Here is a 17,386-nt window from a genome sequence, read left to right as displayed (position 1 = left end):
TACAAACCAGTAAGTACATTTTTTAAAACAATTTGTACAAACAGCACAAAACGTTGGATTTCTTGCAAAAGCCTGCTGTGGCAGCAGTTCATGAGTGGAGGGTGGTAACGAGTGGTAAAACTTTACCCGTAGCTGATGAGACTAATCGATCCATGAGTGAGACAGGCGGATGCAGAGGAAAGACCGGCCAATCTACGAGTGGGCCCGGGCGGACGCCAAGGAAAGGTGCCCGGAACCGCGAGATTGCGGAGGGGCCCCGGCTAGAGTACTGGAAAGGAAAGAGCCGGGACAAAACTGAAAGTAAAATAAAGAAAGCTCTGCTAGGTGAACTTTTGCCTGTCTGTCGTTCTTCTAGTGTAGAACCAGTGAGATTTGTTACAGTGGTGCCAAAATCTCGTGCTTGAACAGATGTATGACGCCAGGGAGATTTCGCTGATGAGGGAACGCGACCAGACCAAGGAGGAGTGCTGCAGCCGCCACCTGCATCCCGTTTAGCGAGATGGGACTGCCAGCAGAACGGGCACTCCATTGTCTGGCAAAAGGGTCTCAGAACAGTGACTGGGTGGAGGTTAAGAAAAAGGCATGCCTATCTACACAGGAGCTCTGGTGGGCACCAAGGAAAGATGTGCCATTCCATTAATGAGACGAGCTTATGCAGAGGAAAGACCAGTCGTCTTTAAACCATCTGGGAGTGGGCCTGGGTGGACGCTGAGAAAAGGTGTCCGGAACCACAAAAGTGTGGGTGAGCCCTGGTGTGAGTACTGGAAAGAAAAGCGCCGGGGCGAAACTGAAAGTTAAATTAAAAAGCTGTGCTTGGTGAACTACTGCCTGTCTGTTTTTCTTCCAGCACAGAACAAGGGAGATTTGTTACACCTGTAACTTCACAAAATCCTTAGTTCATCTCTCAAAAGTAAGTATCATTGCAATCAGTCCTTTTGTTTTTGTTAACAAGCAAGATTGTCAAAATGTTTGGTCATTTTCCAGTATTTCTTGATGTAAACTACGGTTCTGATTACAGTGATTAAAAATGCACAAGACTGAATTTCTTCTGTTCAGCATCTATGAATTTTAACAGCACAAATGTACACATTTCTGTATGTGGGATTTTAAATGCAATAGAAAACAATCAATAAGAAACAGCAGACAATTGTACACAATCAATTAAATGAATGTACCAAAGCATTCACAGTTTGTCCAAAGCAACAAGAAAATGTGTTTATGATGTGCACAAGTAAATACATGATGTGGAGGTTGAAAAAGTAGTTTTGAGAATTTCATATCTGATCTGGGGTCCCCAAACTACGACCAGCCCCTAAATTTGGATCGGCCCTCCGAACAATGCTAGAGACATATTTAAATTTTTTTATTTTAAATATAGGTTTTCTCATATCATCTGTATTTGATAATAAACGTTGGCTTTCAAACTAAAACTTCCGTTAGTTAATAATAGAGGTTGATCCACCGATAGTGCTAGAAAAAATCCATACTGATAGTTTTTCCTGCTTCCGGTCAGATGTCATTACAAGAACGCCCTCTAGAGGCCAATCACTGCGATGTGGTTTTACACTTGAGACTGCATGCTGCATGGAGAGTGCTGTATTTATAATGTATAAATTATATAATTGTTTATAAATGAATATTCATATTTATTTTGTTTATCACATGTCCATGATTCAGTACTGTTTTACATTTCAACATTTTTGTCATAAAGTTCAGTACTATTTTAAATAAAGTTTTATGTTTGTTTGTTTTTTTATCCATTTTAAAAACTATTGGGTGATTAATCGTTTATCGTCAAGTACATTCCACCCTCACTATTGGTATTGAAAAATAAAATCGGTCGACCTTTAGTTTAGTAGCCAATTTTTTTGTTAGATTCACCCACAAATAGTATTTATAAGTAAGTAAATAGGAGGCATAATAAATAATTTTAAAACCAGAATAAAATCTCCACAATTATACTGGTAGTCACTCAGGTCTATGTAATTTTCTGACTGATCATTTTTGCCCTATTAAACAAAGGAAAAATTGTGTGGCCCTCCTAGAGAAAAGGTTTGGGGACCCCTGCTCCAAAGCAACTGAGAAAAACTGTAAAGGATTGTCACGTCTTCAGCTGGTCCATATGCGAACAATTAATAATACACATCTAACGTAATGTCACCGCAATATATTTTTGGCGTGACCTATCTACTTGGCTCCTTTTAGACAATTGCAGGTGTTCAACATTATACTGGAGCTAATGTGCAGCAACTTTGATTTTTATTTATTTATTTTTGTCAAAGAGAAAGAGAGAGCAGGAAAGAAGAGAATGATGAAACAAGAAGGTTTCTGATGCAATGCGTGCAGAGTGAAGAAAGAATGCATGCTGTGCAGCCGAGGGATTGGCACATTTGGAGGCTTGTTAAGACCGGCATTCCTATTTGTCCGGTTTGATTTAAAACACTTGAGATTAATATAAGTAATCTCGAAACCTTGTGTCATATTATTGATACGTTACTGTCATATTTTGCATGAATTTATCCTTAATGCCATCAGCAGTAGTTCCAGAGTGACGTTCCACACTGTTTGTAACTAGACACCCTGAATAATACTGTATCTCAGATGAATGAGTAAATACTAAGCCAAGGGTCAACCTACTGTAAGTTATACAACTTCCAAACAATAAAGAACCAGAGTCATGTGGTTCTAGGATACTAGTCACGGTTGAACGGCAATACTGTAAATGCGTTGTGTCACACATTACATAATGTGTGCTTTGTGCAATAATTTTGACAAGTCAGCATTACAGCATTTGCATATAGTATGTGCATCCCACATCCTGCGATTGTGCAGCAGCAGCACTCAGTCAGTTCCCGAAAAGCACAGCTGACCTTGAATATATATATGCAGAAGTGTGGAGGGAATACTAACTGCATGCATACCATACATAGATGACAGTGCATGCATGTACAATATATGCACAAACGTATTAGGATTTTTTCTGCCATATTTGGTTCTTCCTCAACAGTTAGCACAATGTTGGAGGCACAAAATTGTATAGGACGTCTTTGGCTGGACTAGCATTACATTTTCCTTTCACTTGGACCAAACCATACTCAAACTAGACCCTAACCAGTTCCAGCATGACAATGACCCTATGCATAAATTGAGATCCATAATGGAAGATCTGGAGTCCCCAGCTATAGAAATGACCCTATTAAACATTTTGGGATGGACCTTCGATTGCAAAACAGGCCTCCTCAGCACACCCTCCATCAGTACCTGACTTTACTAACACCCCTGTAGCTAGGAATTCATGGCTGTGGTTAAGAGGCAGGGACCACCTGACAAGAAAATCAAAAACAAAGCAAAAAAATGTATGAAGATAAAGGTCTAAACCCGGAAATCACAGGAAAACTGGACTAAAAAGAGGTGAACACAACACGGTAGTAAACTTATGTGAGGATGGTTTATAGACAAAGAACAAAAAAAGCAAAACACCTGACAGGCGGGCTGACTCTGCCACAGTCACCATCAGCTCGTAGGGGTCAGGGTCTTCCTGCCGCAAGGCCCATGAATCATCCCTCACTTATGAGGCGTTGCGCGGGTTCCTCTTCTGCATCTGCCGTCTTTAGCCTGTAGTGAGAGAAACCGGGAAGAAAGCTGCTATTAGTCGGTTCTCCACCTCACTGTCCTCCTGGCTGCCTTTTATAAGCCTCGCTGGGCTTGAAGACAGTGAGGGGCTGCCACTCCAAATGAGCTCCAGCCGTGTCTTGTAAGGACGCCATGCCTCCTCGTTTGCTGCGTTGGGACACGCCGTCTCAGCGCAGTTCTTCCGCGCACTGTTGACAGTTAAGTTCAGAGCACTTGCCCCTTTTGGTTCCTGAGGTGGAGGCCCGTCGTCACAATATATATATTTATGTGTTGGAAAAATGTAATCAGGATTTGGTTTGATATTTTATAATCCTGTCCCAGAAACACTAAGATGGGAATTTACCCTGGATGTCCAATTTTCTTTTAGTGTTTGTTAGCTTGAAGTTATTTCCTAGAGGGGTGATGTAGTTGTCTGTGATAGCAGTAGAAAGAGAATGAGAGATGCGCCATGTAGTGAGGATGGCAAGATTCACCGATTCGCATGGGTGCGTTGGCATAAAAGTTAACAATGTGATTCAACGGTTTAAAAAGTGTGCATGGGATACATGTTGGCATTTGTATCACGATAAATCGTTTTTAACATATTTGCACTGATTTATTTATCTATAGGGAGTGAAATTTAGGATGTTCATCCTTGTATTTATAATGCACACACTCATAATGTGCTACTTGATTTGAACAATTGAAAACAATTTCGATTTATATTTGGTGTATCTACATCCAACAGCAGAGATGTGTAAGATAAACTGACCTTTTAAATTCCTCTTTAGGAGTGTATCATTGTTGAATAATCCCATGAGCAAATTCTACATTCAAATCTGTGACACTTTTTACATAGTAACTAATTCCATAACTCAACATCAGGTATCTCATAAATGTACTCTAATGTATCCTGAATAGTGTTACACAATATATTAATGTATATGTACCCTAAATGTGTATAGAAACATTAGTAAAAGAAAAATGCTTTCCACATAGTTTATTATATCTGTCTCAAGCAACCAATAAAACTACAAATAAGTTTATATATCTTCACATATATCATTAAACTTTATTTTATATATATGTTGATATATGGCCATATATTAAATTTTCGTATGTGGTTGTGAGGTGCAGAGAGTCGCATGTTTGAGTTTCTCCCAATGTTCAATAAATCAAGTGTTGTGAAGAGCTCCAGAGCTTGTTGTTGGAGGTGGAAAGTAACAAAGAACGAATACTTAGTTACAGTACTTAGGTAGATTTTTCTGGTATCAGTACTTTACTTCATTATTTACTTCGTATTTATTTTTCGGACAGCTTTTTACTTTCACTTATTACATTGTTATGCAAATATCTGTACTTTCTACTTCTTACATTTTTAAATCTGACTCGTTCCTTTAGTTTTAATCTATTTGGTAACATGATCAATTTTAATTTTTTTAATTGCGTGCTGTTTTCAGCCAATTAACCTGTTTCCTGATTGAATTGAATTGAATTGAATTGAATTGAATTGAATTGAATCAAAATGTAATTGCATTTCCTATCATTGTGCGACTTTTTAAATCTACCACTGGTGTATCATTTCCGGGCTCTCATACACCACAGAAGTAGGCATTCCTGTTCATCATCTTTTCTCTGCTTGTGTTCTATATGGTGGAAGTTCAGACTGGATACACAATTTGAAATTCATTTTGTATTAATATATTAATTAGGGCTGTCAAAAATAACGCGTTAGCGCAAATTGATTTTAACGGCACAAATTTTATTAACGTACGAATAATGTGGCCCGCATTTCTGTTTGACCATTTTTTATTAAAGATATAAATAAATAAATATTAAAGAGGCGAGTCTAAAAAACCTCTACCGAAAAATTTTATTTAATCAGTAAACATTTATTTTACTGATGCGCCAATTCGCAAATCAGCACCAAAATCCGCCATGATGCGCACAATTAACTCTTTTTCCTCATAATGCCGAAACGAACTGAAATTACTCTAGCTTTTTTGATCGTACAATCCAATGTATCTTTCAAATCTGTAAAGAATCTACTTTTATACATTCATAATAAAACACTGTGCTTTTGTAAAAAAAAAAGGAAACAGACAGCGGGCACTCTCTGATGTCTGTCAGCTCTTTTCACAGACACATACAAAGAAAAACCTGAATCTCAGTGAATATTTCCCTCACAGGCATAATAAATATATGAATAGAAAGCTACTTTTAAATAAACCAATTCACATTGAAAAATTTTTTAATTTGTATAAAAGTTAGAAGAGGTACAGTGTCTCCGGTATCACGTCCTTAACCGTCCGTGTGGAAACATAGCAAAGGTTCCGTTTGGTTTGGTCCTGATGATTTATGTAATTTAAAACATTTTTACTTTAAAACATTTACAATAATATTTTGTCTTCATGCTCAATGTTGAGTTTGGTTTCACTAATAATAAATATACAAATATACATAAAGCATTCATATTTCTTCCCTTCTTACAAATGTGCGAATAAGTTACCAGTTACCAGTGTGACACTAAAACAGGTAGTAGTAATGGCTACTTTTTACTTAAGCTAATGTCAGAGCCCAAACTTCTTTACTCAAGTAAAAAATTATAATCAGTACTTCAACTTTTACTAGAGTATTTTTAAACATCAGTATCTGTACTTCTACTGAAGTGAAGGATGTGTGTACTTTTGCTACTTTTGTCATATAATTTGTGACCAATATTGAATATATAGATTGATTTCTTCTCGCTGAACTGTTTCTCGAGCGCATTTCCTCAGCACCACTGCAGCAGAGGTAGATCTTCCTGGAGACAGAACAGAAAAAACTCTGGTTTTATTTAAACAATTATTTATTTATTTTTTGCTTGCATTAAAAAGACGTGTTTGTGAAAGTCAGAAGAAATTAAGTTAATTGACGATTTTCTGTCTGTCTGAACCAAAGAAATGAAATAACTATTTGTAGCATATTTAATTGCATAGTGTCCTATTTTTTCCCATTGAATCACATTTTGTTGAATCGAATCGTATCGTTGGCTAATCATCGAGATGCGAATCGCATCGTCCTTTTTTTTTTTTAAATGAAGATGCACACCCCTACTGTGTAGTTTTTAGGAAGAAGTCCTACACACATATGGTGTGGAAATGTGGTGTGTGTGTGTCTTGAATGACTAGTTAGTTAGCATCATTGTCTTTACTCATCAACTGTCAAGCAATAGCCTCATTCTATCACGTCTTTATGATACACTAAAAGCAGCATAATGATAATAGAAATGTCCAAGACATTTGTCTGAGTAGGAGTGTGTCGGTTCCTCAGTATGTGTGTATGTGTGTGTACAGGCTACAGCTTGCAGTGGTGTAATTAGACCTTTTTTGTTCTGGTAAATGACCTGTCTCGTGCAATCACGGCGAGGCTAAGAAGATGTGATGTAGTAATTGCACAGCCTCTTTAGAAGAATTGCAGCCTGTCTGTCTTGCAGCTATTTTAAAGTGGCAGAGCCATCGCTCGAGCTCCTCGTATTCTAAAGCAATAACGGACCTCCGGCATGTCTGTCTTCTCACTATTTATCTCTGACTTTCCTTTTCTCTTTCAGTGGAGACCCTTTTTGCCTGGCTTGAAGTATGATGTCATCGACTCGGCGTACATCTCTCTGTACACTGGTAATCGCGCCTTCCTTTCTCAAATGAGCTCTATCGGCGTTTTAGTTCTGCTTTAAATTACCTGCTTGTATCACATAATTCCTCACACATTCTTATCCTGTATACCACACACTTATTCCTCAGTGTAATAGGCAGCAATATTCTCATGTCACCGTTTGTCATTCAGATTTACTTCAGCGTGCAGTTACTTCCGAATTTCATCATTTCGTGAGTTGCTGTGAGTCAAAATGTGTTCACATTTCATGGTTAAAGCCAAAATTGTGCAATCAGGCAGCAGTGAAAGACGGTCAGGAATGCTTACATTTTTCAAATTCGGCAACACAGCTATCATAAAAAATGTGCATTAACCCTGTTCATTTACAACAGCCCACCAGCTGAAGTTGTGATTTTAGCAAGTTGGAATGTTCTTCCATTATTTTTATTGGCTTGCATCCATAGGGATGAAAAAAAAGAAAAGAAAAAGAAGCATGGTAGTGGAGGCATCATTTTTTCTCATTGGCTATGACATTGGATTTCTACAACAGCATTTAGTGCCACATTAAAAATAATAATCTTAGATTACGAGATTTAAATCGTAGCAATACAGGAATAAGTGGGAGCAGTGAAAGACGCACCACTTCCTGAAACCCTTTTTGCTTTATGTAGTTGTGAATAAGGTGGTTTTATAAAATTTCGAGACTAGTTTTGTAGCAAACGAACAGATGGCAGAACAAGGCAGCACGCACAGTCACAGGGAGCACCGACCTTCATAAGTCATTGTGCAAAAAACCCTATCCTATATCTAACTGGTGCTAATCTGAACACATGCATTACCACATCTGCTATTTTGACCATGTGCCCACCCTGTCACTGAGCTCTACTCACATATGAGTTTCTTGCCGGAAACATTGTAATCTCACCCCCGAACGCACCCTACTCGCCTGATTTAACTCCGGCAGACTTGGCCCTCATTCCGAAGATGAAGATCCAGCTCAGAGTTTGCTGTTTTGACACTGTTTCTGAGATCCAGCTAGGAGGTGCTTGACACGCTTTGGAAAAAAGACTTCTAGGATTAGGGTTAGGGTTAGGGTTAGGGTTAGACGTATTCCAGAAGTGGCAGGAACACTGGGAGCACTGTATTGCTGAGCAAGGGGACTATTTTGCAGGTGATAGTGTGTAAATGTAGATCAGTAAAGTACTTTCTTGTAATCAGAGCGAGTCTCAAAACTTTTTGATACCACCATAAATATAAAAAAATGTGTATAATTTCCTCCAACTGAGTCTTAGGCTGATAGTATCCCAAGTTTGCAACCTAGTAAACCAGTGTGAATGTATTCATTGAGAGAGAAAGTCTTCAAAGCACTTTTGTACGTCGCTCTGGATAAGGGCATCTGCGAAATAAATGTAAAATGGAAGGTACAAAGACCTGACACTACATTGGAGTGGTCCAAACCCAAAAACCTCAATGTAATAGAATACTCCAAAGAGCAGAACTCAGATGCACTAAGATTGGAACCTCCATCCAATCTGACAGAGCTTGGTTTTTTTTTTTCCAAGTAGAATAAGTAAAGAAATATCAGGATGCAGACACACAGAGCATGGAGACAGTTCTCAGACGTCTTCCTGCTGTAAATTAGGCAAAAGGTGTATTAGTTTCGGCCAGTAAAAGTATTACTAAGAAAATATTGACCCAAGATATGAATATAAATCAGTTTTCATATGATATGAATATGAATGAGATTAATATTTATTCAAGACAAGCTGTGTTGTTATGGAAATTTCATTCATAACTTACAAATAAAAAAATATAATACATATTTTAAACCACAATAATAAATGAACAGAGCTTTTTATTTGTGCATAAGAGCAAAAATAAATGCTACATAACACCAGATGGGCAAAAATATTGGAACCAGCCAATTTGTAGCTTTTCAAAAGATAAAAGTTTTTCCTCAGATATTGACTTTGGAGGACCTCGATCATGTCTACACGATAACTCACCGCAACTCTCACCGGTAATCACCGATTTCCAAAATGTCAGATATTTCCAATTTTTCCAAAAAATGGAAAAGATTATACATTTTATGGGAATTTTCTATCAATTTTTATTTTTATTAAAATATTGTAGCAATTGCACATTAAATCATATTATGATTTAAGTGCCTATAATATTTTAAAAAGTATTTTAAGGTTGGATAAGTGCCAAATTATATTTTCTGTGCCACCCCAGAGTACCTCCTGGCCCCAGCTTGGCCACCCCTATGAAAAATCACAGGCTCCACCACTTTTGGGATGAATTTAATTACTGACTGCACCCAGGACCTCCTCCTGAATGACATCTCACAAATCTCTATAAGCACACTTCAAAATCTAGTGGAACATCTTCCCAGAAAAGTGGAGGTTATTTTAGAGTAACAGCAAATGGGTATTAAAGGTGGAATGGGCATGTATTTCATACAGTATATTGTAGAAAATGCTCTGTAAAGACATTCAAATTTCAACAACAACAAGCCAAACGATGTCTTGATTTGAATCTCACTTGTTGTTTTCGTGTCCTTTCACTTGTTCTCCTATCTACATACACACATGTTCGCAACCCCCAACCCCTTATATTAGCCTCCACTGACAAATGGAAAGGTCTTTTATTCACACATGCTTTTCCCACCAATGCCAGAAGACTGTGTGCCCACGTTTGAGCTTTGCTTTATTTATAACTTTTTTTTTTTCGAGGCTAAAGCGCTTTTTCCTTTTAATCCGTGCTATAGTTAACAAGCTGAGGGAGAGAGGGACGTGCATTACAGAACACAGCCTGGTCGCCTCCGCTCACCCAGAGAATACAGTGCAAAGTGTAATACGCTGTCCCAATCATTAATCACCCAGACTGCTCTGTCAGAGAGGAATGCACAGAGAACCCACACACGTTTAAATACGCACACACACACACACACACACACACACACACACACACACACACACACACACACACACTTGCAAACAAACACACTTGCAAACTTGCAGCCAATCGATGCAACTAATTAAAGTGCATTTTCACCACTGGCCAGTCGAGCAGACACTTGTGAGAGTTCACATAATGCTGGGAGATAAAGCTGAATGAACAGACAACACACACACACACACACACACACACACACACACACACACACACACGCACATGCACACATGCACACACACACAAGTGCAAACTCTCACAGCTGAGTGAGGGCATACGTCTGTGAGCACTCAAAATGCTCGGAGTGATACATACTCCATTATGTAGTGCTGTCTGGATTCAGCTGTCAAAGCCTTACGGCAAAGTCTTGCTCTCTTTCCCTCTCTTTTTATCCGCTTCATTTATAATTCCAGAGCGTGGAACACACACACACACACGCACACAACACAAACCCAAAGCTGATCGATACGACTAATTAAAGTGTGTTTTCATTACTGGCCAGTCAGACAGACACTTGTGAGATTTTGCAGTGTTAGCTGAGAAAACGTTATAAATTCTGAAGGTGTACAGCAGTGTGTGTGTGTGTGTGTGTGTGTGTGTCCAATTACACACAGAATAGACTGTAGACGCTCATTATGGAGGCCCAGTACAGGCTCAGATTTATCTTTTTAAAATTTTATCTCATTGACAGAGTATAAAAAATTGTGAACAGGTACAAAGTCGTTAAAAAAAGGGCTCAAGGTCAGTGTGTAAAAATCCAAGATTCAAAATGCAAGATGCAATAAAGAGAACTAGGTAGATTTCAGACATAATAGACAATGTGAGGTAATATGCATGGCTTGAAGAGTTGTATGTTATTTTTTATTTTACATTCAGTCCCCATTTGCTGTTATAATAACCTCCAATCTTCTGGGAAGATGTTTCACTGGATTTTGTGGAGATTTTGTGCTAATTCAGCCACAAGGGTGTTAGTAAAGTCGGGTATTGAAGTAGGTGAGGAGGCCTGGGGTCCAGTCATTGTTCACATTCATCCCACAGGTGTTCAGTTGGTAGATCTTCCAGTCCATCCCATGTAAAGCATATCTTCATAGAGCCGGCTTTGTGCACAGTTACATTTCCATCCTGGAATGGGTTTGGTCTCCTAGTTCAAAGGAAAATTTAATTCTATCACATGCAAAGACTTTCAGCTTTATGGTAACAGTTTAAAAAAAAGAAAGAAAAACCATATGGCTGGAAAAGTCAGGTGTCCCAATACTTTTGTCCATGTATTGAGTGTATCATTCTAAAGTGGAAAAAATCTACTTCAAGGTCAGAATTGCACCTTACTGAGACATGCCTCTATTTTTTTTGGCAGAACTCCATTTCCTACACACAGCTGTTGTTTACTATGTACAATTTAGCCTCAAGTTTGAATACAGCTTTTTACAAAGACCTTGTATTAAAAAAAAAAATACACAAAATTTCCACAAGAGTGATTATGATACACCGGCCCATTAATTAATCAGTGCAGCAGTTTCCAGAGCGTAATTTTTTAGCCCCCTTTTATTATTTATTTGTTTTTGGGTTTTTTTACTCAATAACAATAATTAATTAAAATGTATTAAAATGAATTAAAATGTAGTTCAAACAATCATATTAAGTCAAAGTAAAATTACAGATTTTACTACTTTTAAAAGTAGAAGTACACAAAGAACTGCTCAATTACAGTAACACAAGTAAATATAATTATTACTTTCCACCTCTCTAAGTTAAGTAGCCGCAAATTAAAATGGAGAAAGCAGATCTGGTGTCAAAACAGTTCTAGTTCTTGTCAAAACAAACAGAAATAGGTGTTAGTGATTCGCCTCAATTTGTATAGTGACAGCTGACCTTCTCAGCAACCTGGAAAAACTATCAGTATGGATTTTTGCCGATTACAGATAGTTCCATGGGCCAATCTGTGATCATTGGTGATTAATCAGCAAAACCGATGACTCGGTCAAACTCTAGTTATAACTGCCCTGTGATTTCTTTTATTCCAATTCTCATATACACCCACAAATATCCACACATACTTGCATACTGTCTCTGTCTCTCAAATGTTACATTAACCTACCTGACCAGATGTAATACATCCTGACATTTTCCCATTGAGTGCAGCTTTAAGTTTTGTCTTTCTTGCCGTTCTTGCCTCGGTTGATCTCAGTGACCTACACTGTCATCTCTCATCCGCCAAGCTGTTGCTCATATGTGTGAAGTTGACCGTGTGACCCTTTTTCTCACTTCCCCCTCTCGTTCTCTCTCACCGCAGATGAGTCCAGCCTGAAGATGAACAGTGTGAAACACATCCCGCAGACCTTGGCCAGCCACACACACACTCTGCAGGAAGTCCACGGTTCACACACCCATGCTGCAGACATGCTCAGACCAGACCCACGTGACACGTTCTACAAGAGTGGGTACTCCTGTGTGTGTGTTTGTGTGTGTTTATATATTTTATGGGTTTATAAAATCTAATGTTGGATATACAGCCTGTATAATTTTGCCTTGCAACATCAAACTAATGAAAGAAAAAGGCAACAGTTCTGAAACGTAATAAAATAAACCAAAGAAATTGAATGAGAAGGTTGGGAAAGTTATTATTGTCCTGATTTTATACTTTGTAGAGACACATATCTTTTGGATATAATATTGATAATTCTTCCTTGTAGAAGTTTAGTCAAATTGCATGGTGAGCATCAATGAAATGCACTTTCAAATTCATCCACAGATTTACTATCAGATTTTAGTTAGGGCTCTGACTTGGTTACTCAATGCACCTCCCTATAATTAAACAATTAGTGAATGGAAGGTGAATGACCTGCCCATCTTCAGGTGTCCAGCAGAGGGATGCAGGTTTTCCATTTTCTTTTCAATCCTGACTAATCGACCAGTCTCGGCTGAAGAGAAACATCCCCACAGCATAATGCTGCCACCACCATGCTTTACAGTAGGTATTGTATGTTTTGGATGGTATGCAAGCAAACATAGTGCTTGGAGTTCAGTCAATTTTGCCCTCATTAGACCATAGCACCCTTATGCCAGATGGTATCAGATGGCATATGTCTTCCAGCTGTGCTTTTGCATAGTGCAAATAAGCACTTTCTTAACCACAGTGAATTCTTCACAGTACCAACAGTGGAAATGTAATAAAACAGCTGGTTTTATTCTGAAGTAATTAATGCAACTACAATTGATGTCAGATTGGACAATTAGCCTGGTGTTTTTTCTGAAAGTGTATTGGTTGCATCTGAGCAAGTTTATATTGGTGTTCTCTAAGGGGCTAATTACTTGACCAAACCAGTTATTTAACTTTTTATTTTTTTTTATAATCAACTAAAATGTTTTAAAATGTTATCTTTATTTTGATGATCATAGGCCTTGATGGCGATAGGCCTTCAATGGTGTAATACCTGAATCCTTGAGACAGGTATATCATGCAGTGAGAATGTATGCCATAACTAAAACAAGATGGAAGCCATAACCTGCAAAAAATGTAAGTAAATTCTACACGATCATGCTGTGGGATAAGCTTTATGCTTTCTGAGCACTGTATTAGAAACATTATATTAATTCTAAATAGGGCTTCCATTCATGCTGTGGATTTTGCTAGATTTTAAAATCATTCCTTTGGGATTCTGGTCCATTTTGAGATCGTTACATGATGTTTCATGCTGTGAATCTCTAATTATGTCACATCTATAGGATAGGTTCAGACATAGTGATCGGAAAAGCCACTGAAGAAAATCATGTAATATGTAAAATATTAGGACTAAAATTACCATAACTTATTGTCATGTTCATGAAGTCAGATTGAGATAACATTTGCTTTGTGACATGTTACATTAATATACTGGCTGTATCCACTAGGTGAAGAGTAAATTGTAGCCACGAAGGACTGCACATTGTCAAGAACAATACTCAAATCGACTTATGATGATTGGTATAAATAAGTCCAAAGGGTGTCAAGAAAACCTTCCCCACACCATTACACCACCTCCACCAGCCTGGAATGTAAACACAGGGTATATTAGGTCTATAGATTCATGCCTGACACTTCGAGATTCATCATAGATGAGCGCAATCCACTTTCAGCTTTCTGTTCATGGCTGACAGAAGTAGAACCCATTGTATGCATTATGAGATGCTTTTCTGCTCACCACCACTGTGCAGAGGGATACAATCCGTCTCAGCATTTCCATCCATAAATCTTCTGCTTATCTGCTTTAATTTCTCACCATACTGTGTAAACTCTACATACTGGTGTGTGTGTGGAAATCCCAGAAAATCAGTGGTTATAGAAATGCTCACACCTGTTAGTCTGGCACTGACAATCAGTCAAAATGACAATCATATTTTCCCCCCAGGCCCAGATATGCATGATTTCTTGGAGAGCGCTGCTGCCACATGATGGGCTAATCAGATAATTGCATGAGTGAATAGGCATACAGGTGTTCCTGATAAGTGAATGTGTGTTGCTGTGTATTGTTCTCTACACAAAACAAAAAGAACTATGGAGGGAAAAAAACAGTTGGAAGCTGTTCATCAAGTTAAAAAGTTGGGATATTTCAAGTCTAAAACTTGGCTTCATAAAAGTTTAAGATCTTAAATGGGTCAAGTTTTGTCTCCCGTTTTAAAATCAGAAAATATCAGCCAGACTTTGTACTCTATATACTATTTCTGTCGCCTTTTTATGAGTCAAGGCTGCATTTCTGTAGTGATTATAGTCAATAGGCTTCGATCTTGTATGTCAGACATCTGTGTTTGGCAGTGCAAAACAGGGACTCAATACCCTGTGTATCGTATGCTCAGGAGACTGTGGTTATAAGACTCCAGTGCTTTGTATGCAGACGGAAGGAGCATCACTTTATCGACTGTATTGTGTCTGAACCAAAGCTGGAATCCCTTTGGCAATTTCAGTAAATCTTTGATCGCATCCTGTTCCAATCCGGTTCACAAAACTACTTTTTGTGTTTCTGGGCTGTCACGTTGGCGCAGTATGGACCCCAGGGCATCCCACGTGTCTTCTATCTTTCTTAATTCTTGCTGCTGTAACATGCTGAAGGCACTCACCTTTTATTTCCTAGTGGGTTTTGCAGCCATATTGGCTGTTAGCTTTATTCCTCAAGGCTGCCATTAAGCACCAAAGAAAGATGATGAATATTCAAGGGTATTTGAATAGCTTGCTTTGCTGAAATTATGCCAGAGCTCTCTATGCAGATGTCCAAGCCTCAAATAATTTAAGCGAATTATTTATTGCGGCTTGTTAGAACAAATAAAATCACTAATTTTCACACGGATGCGAGGTGAGTTTGGATTTTTACACAATGCAAGGATAAAGAGGGAGACGATCCAATCTGGTTGGAGTTAACCTTGTTCTTTGGCCTTGTGTGCACATGCTAAATTCGAAAAGGAAGATGGCAGGAGTAAGATAGGGACTAAAGACCTTATTCGTACTCTTGAACCAGTGATTGTAACGTTTTTTTTTACCGGTTTATTATTAAAGCTGTAGAAATGAGCACTGATTTGAGTTCAGAACCTGATTTGTGAACAAGTCTGCATCTGATTAATGAAACTGACCTGCAATACCAAAAAAAAACTTTTTAAGCACAATGATGAACCAGTTTTGTGAACAACTCTCTAGATTTGTGAAATACACTCTTGAAATAAACACACTTTCAAAATGGTACATGCCAACTTAAACACTTCATTGGTTTCATTCAGAAAGACAGCAAATAACGTCCAAATTCATCCAAAACAAATTAGTAAACTACAGTATAGGGACTACCATAACTCATCACTTCCATCTGTGGGTTAATATATTCACTCAGACTGTCCTGGTGTGTGAAAGATCATAGCACTATGCTCTGTATTTTGATTGCACCTCCTCGACTCCTTCGCTAGCAAGACGCAACTGGAAAAGCAAACGCAAAATTTGGTGCCATGGGTTTCTTTTTGAGTCTGGTTCCTCTCAAGGTTTCTTTTTTTTATCACCTCTGAGAGTTTTTCCTTCCCACATGGGTCACTGGCTCAATCATTAGGGATAAACTTACAAGAAATCTTAACCTCATATTATGTAGACTTTCTTTCGGCTTCTCCCATTAGGGGTCGCCACAGTGGATCATCCGTATTCGTGATCCGCATGTTCGATTTGGCACGTTTTACACGTTGGATGCCCTTTCTAACGCAACCCTCCCCATTCATCCAGGCTTGGGACCAGCACTAAGAGTGCACTGGCTTGTGCAACCTTAATGACTGGGTTTTGTTCCCTGACCGAATCCGGGCCGCGGTCGTGAGAGCGCCGAATCCTAACCACTAGACCACCAGGGAACTTTGTATGTAGACAATGTCCATTGTTAAAAGTGCTCTACAAACTGAATTGCTCCTTAACTGAACTGAATTGAGTTGAATTGAATTGAGGATGAGCATGAAATAACACTGGCCTTTTATAGACTGCAAGTGTGATGTCACGGTCACAAGGTGACAACTTTTCTATTAGCAAGGAATCCACAGCTGGGGCAAATTAATGTAAAAGCAGTCATGACAAACCGTTGGTGTGGAGTAAAGTGTTGCGATAATAAATAGATTCCTGTAACTGGGTCGGATGATTAGTGAGGTCCTGAATGAGTTGAGTTTAGTGTTATACTGTTTGATGCCAGTATTAATTTAATTAGATTAGATAAGATCAGATTAGATTAATTTCAACTTTGTCATTGTGCAGAGTCCAGTTCAGGGCGAATAAAATGCAGTTAGCAATATACAATTAACGTATTATTGGAGTGCAAAGGTGCAATATATATTACAAAAATACTGTATATGGTGCGAATATGAAGATAAACACAGAGGGGGGGGGGACTTTGGACTATCTGAAAGTTGCATTAAGTTGTTGTATAATTTGCTCTTGTTTCGGATTTCGAAAGAATTTCTTTCAGATGTATTTTAAGGGCACAATGAATGTGTTTCTCAGCACTCAAGATTGTTGGACCCTGCTGTATACCTGTACGAATGTTTGTGCTTTCGGTTGTCAAGCAAGTAACCTTTCAAGCTGACAGGCTGCAAACTCACTGAATTTTTATTTCAGTTTCGTTGGTGGACCCAGTGTTTCTTGCGCATGATAATTTGCGTTGGTGCTGTTTTACATTAGCATGAACGCATACTAACTTTAGCACAA

General features: G+C 38.4%; 1 protein-coding gene across 3 annotated transcripts in view; it reads left to right on the top strand.

Moving 5' to 3' along the window:
- The window catches only part of b4galnt4b (beta-1,4-N-acetyl-galactosaminyl transferase 4b), a 120,766-nt gene that overhangs the window by 91,939 nt on the left and 11,441 nt on the right, over positions 1 to 17,386 (top strand). For all 3 annotated transcript variants that reach the window (XM_046840699.1, XM_046840700.1, XM_046840701.1), the window contains 2 exons: positions 7,202 to 7,268; positions 12,488 to 12,631. In XM_046840699.1, coding sequence (XP_046696655.1) covers positions 7,202 to 7,268; positions 12,488 to 12,631 — 211 coding nt within the window. The remainder of the gene's footprint in view (positions 1 to 7,201; positions 7,269 to 12,487; positions 12,632 to 17,386) is intronic.

The sequence above is a fragment of the Silurus meridionalis genome, chromosome 26, assembly GCF_014805685.1.
Source record: "Silurus meridionalis isolate SWU-2019-XX chromosome 26, ASM1480568v1, whole genome shotgun sequence".
Taxonomy (NCBI): domain Eukaryota; kingdom Metazoa; phylum Chordata; class Actinopteri; order Siluriformes; family Siluridae; genus Silurus; species Silurus meridionalis.
The sequence above is the reverse complement of the archived record's forward strand: the minus strand, read 5'-3'. Positions and strand labels throughout refer to the sequence as shown.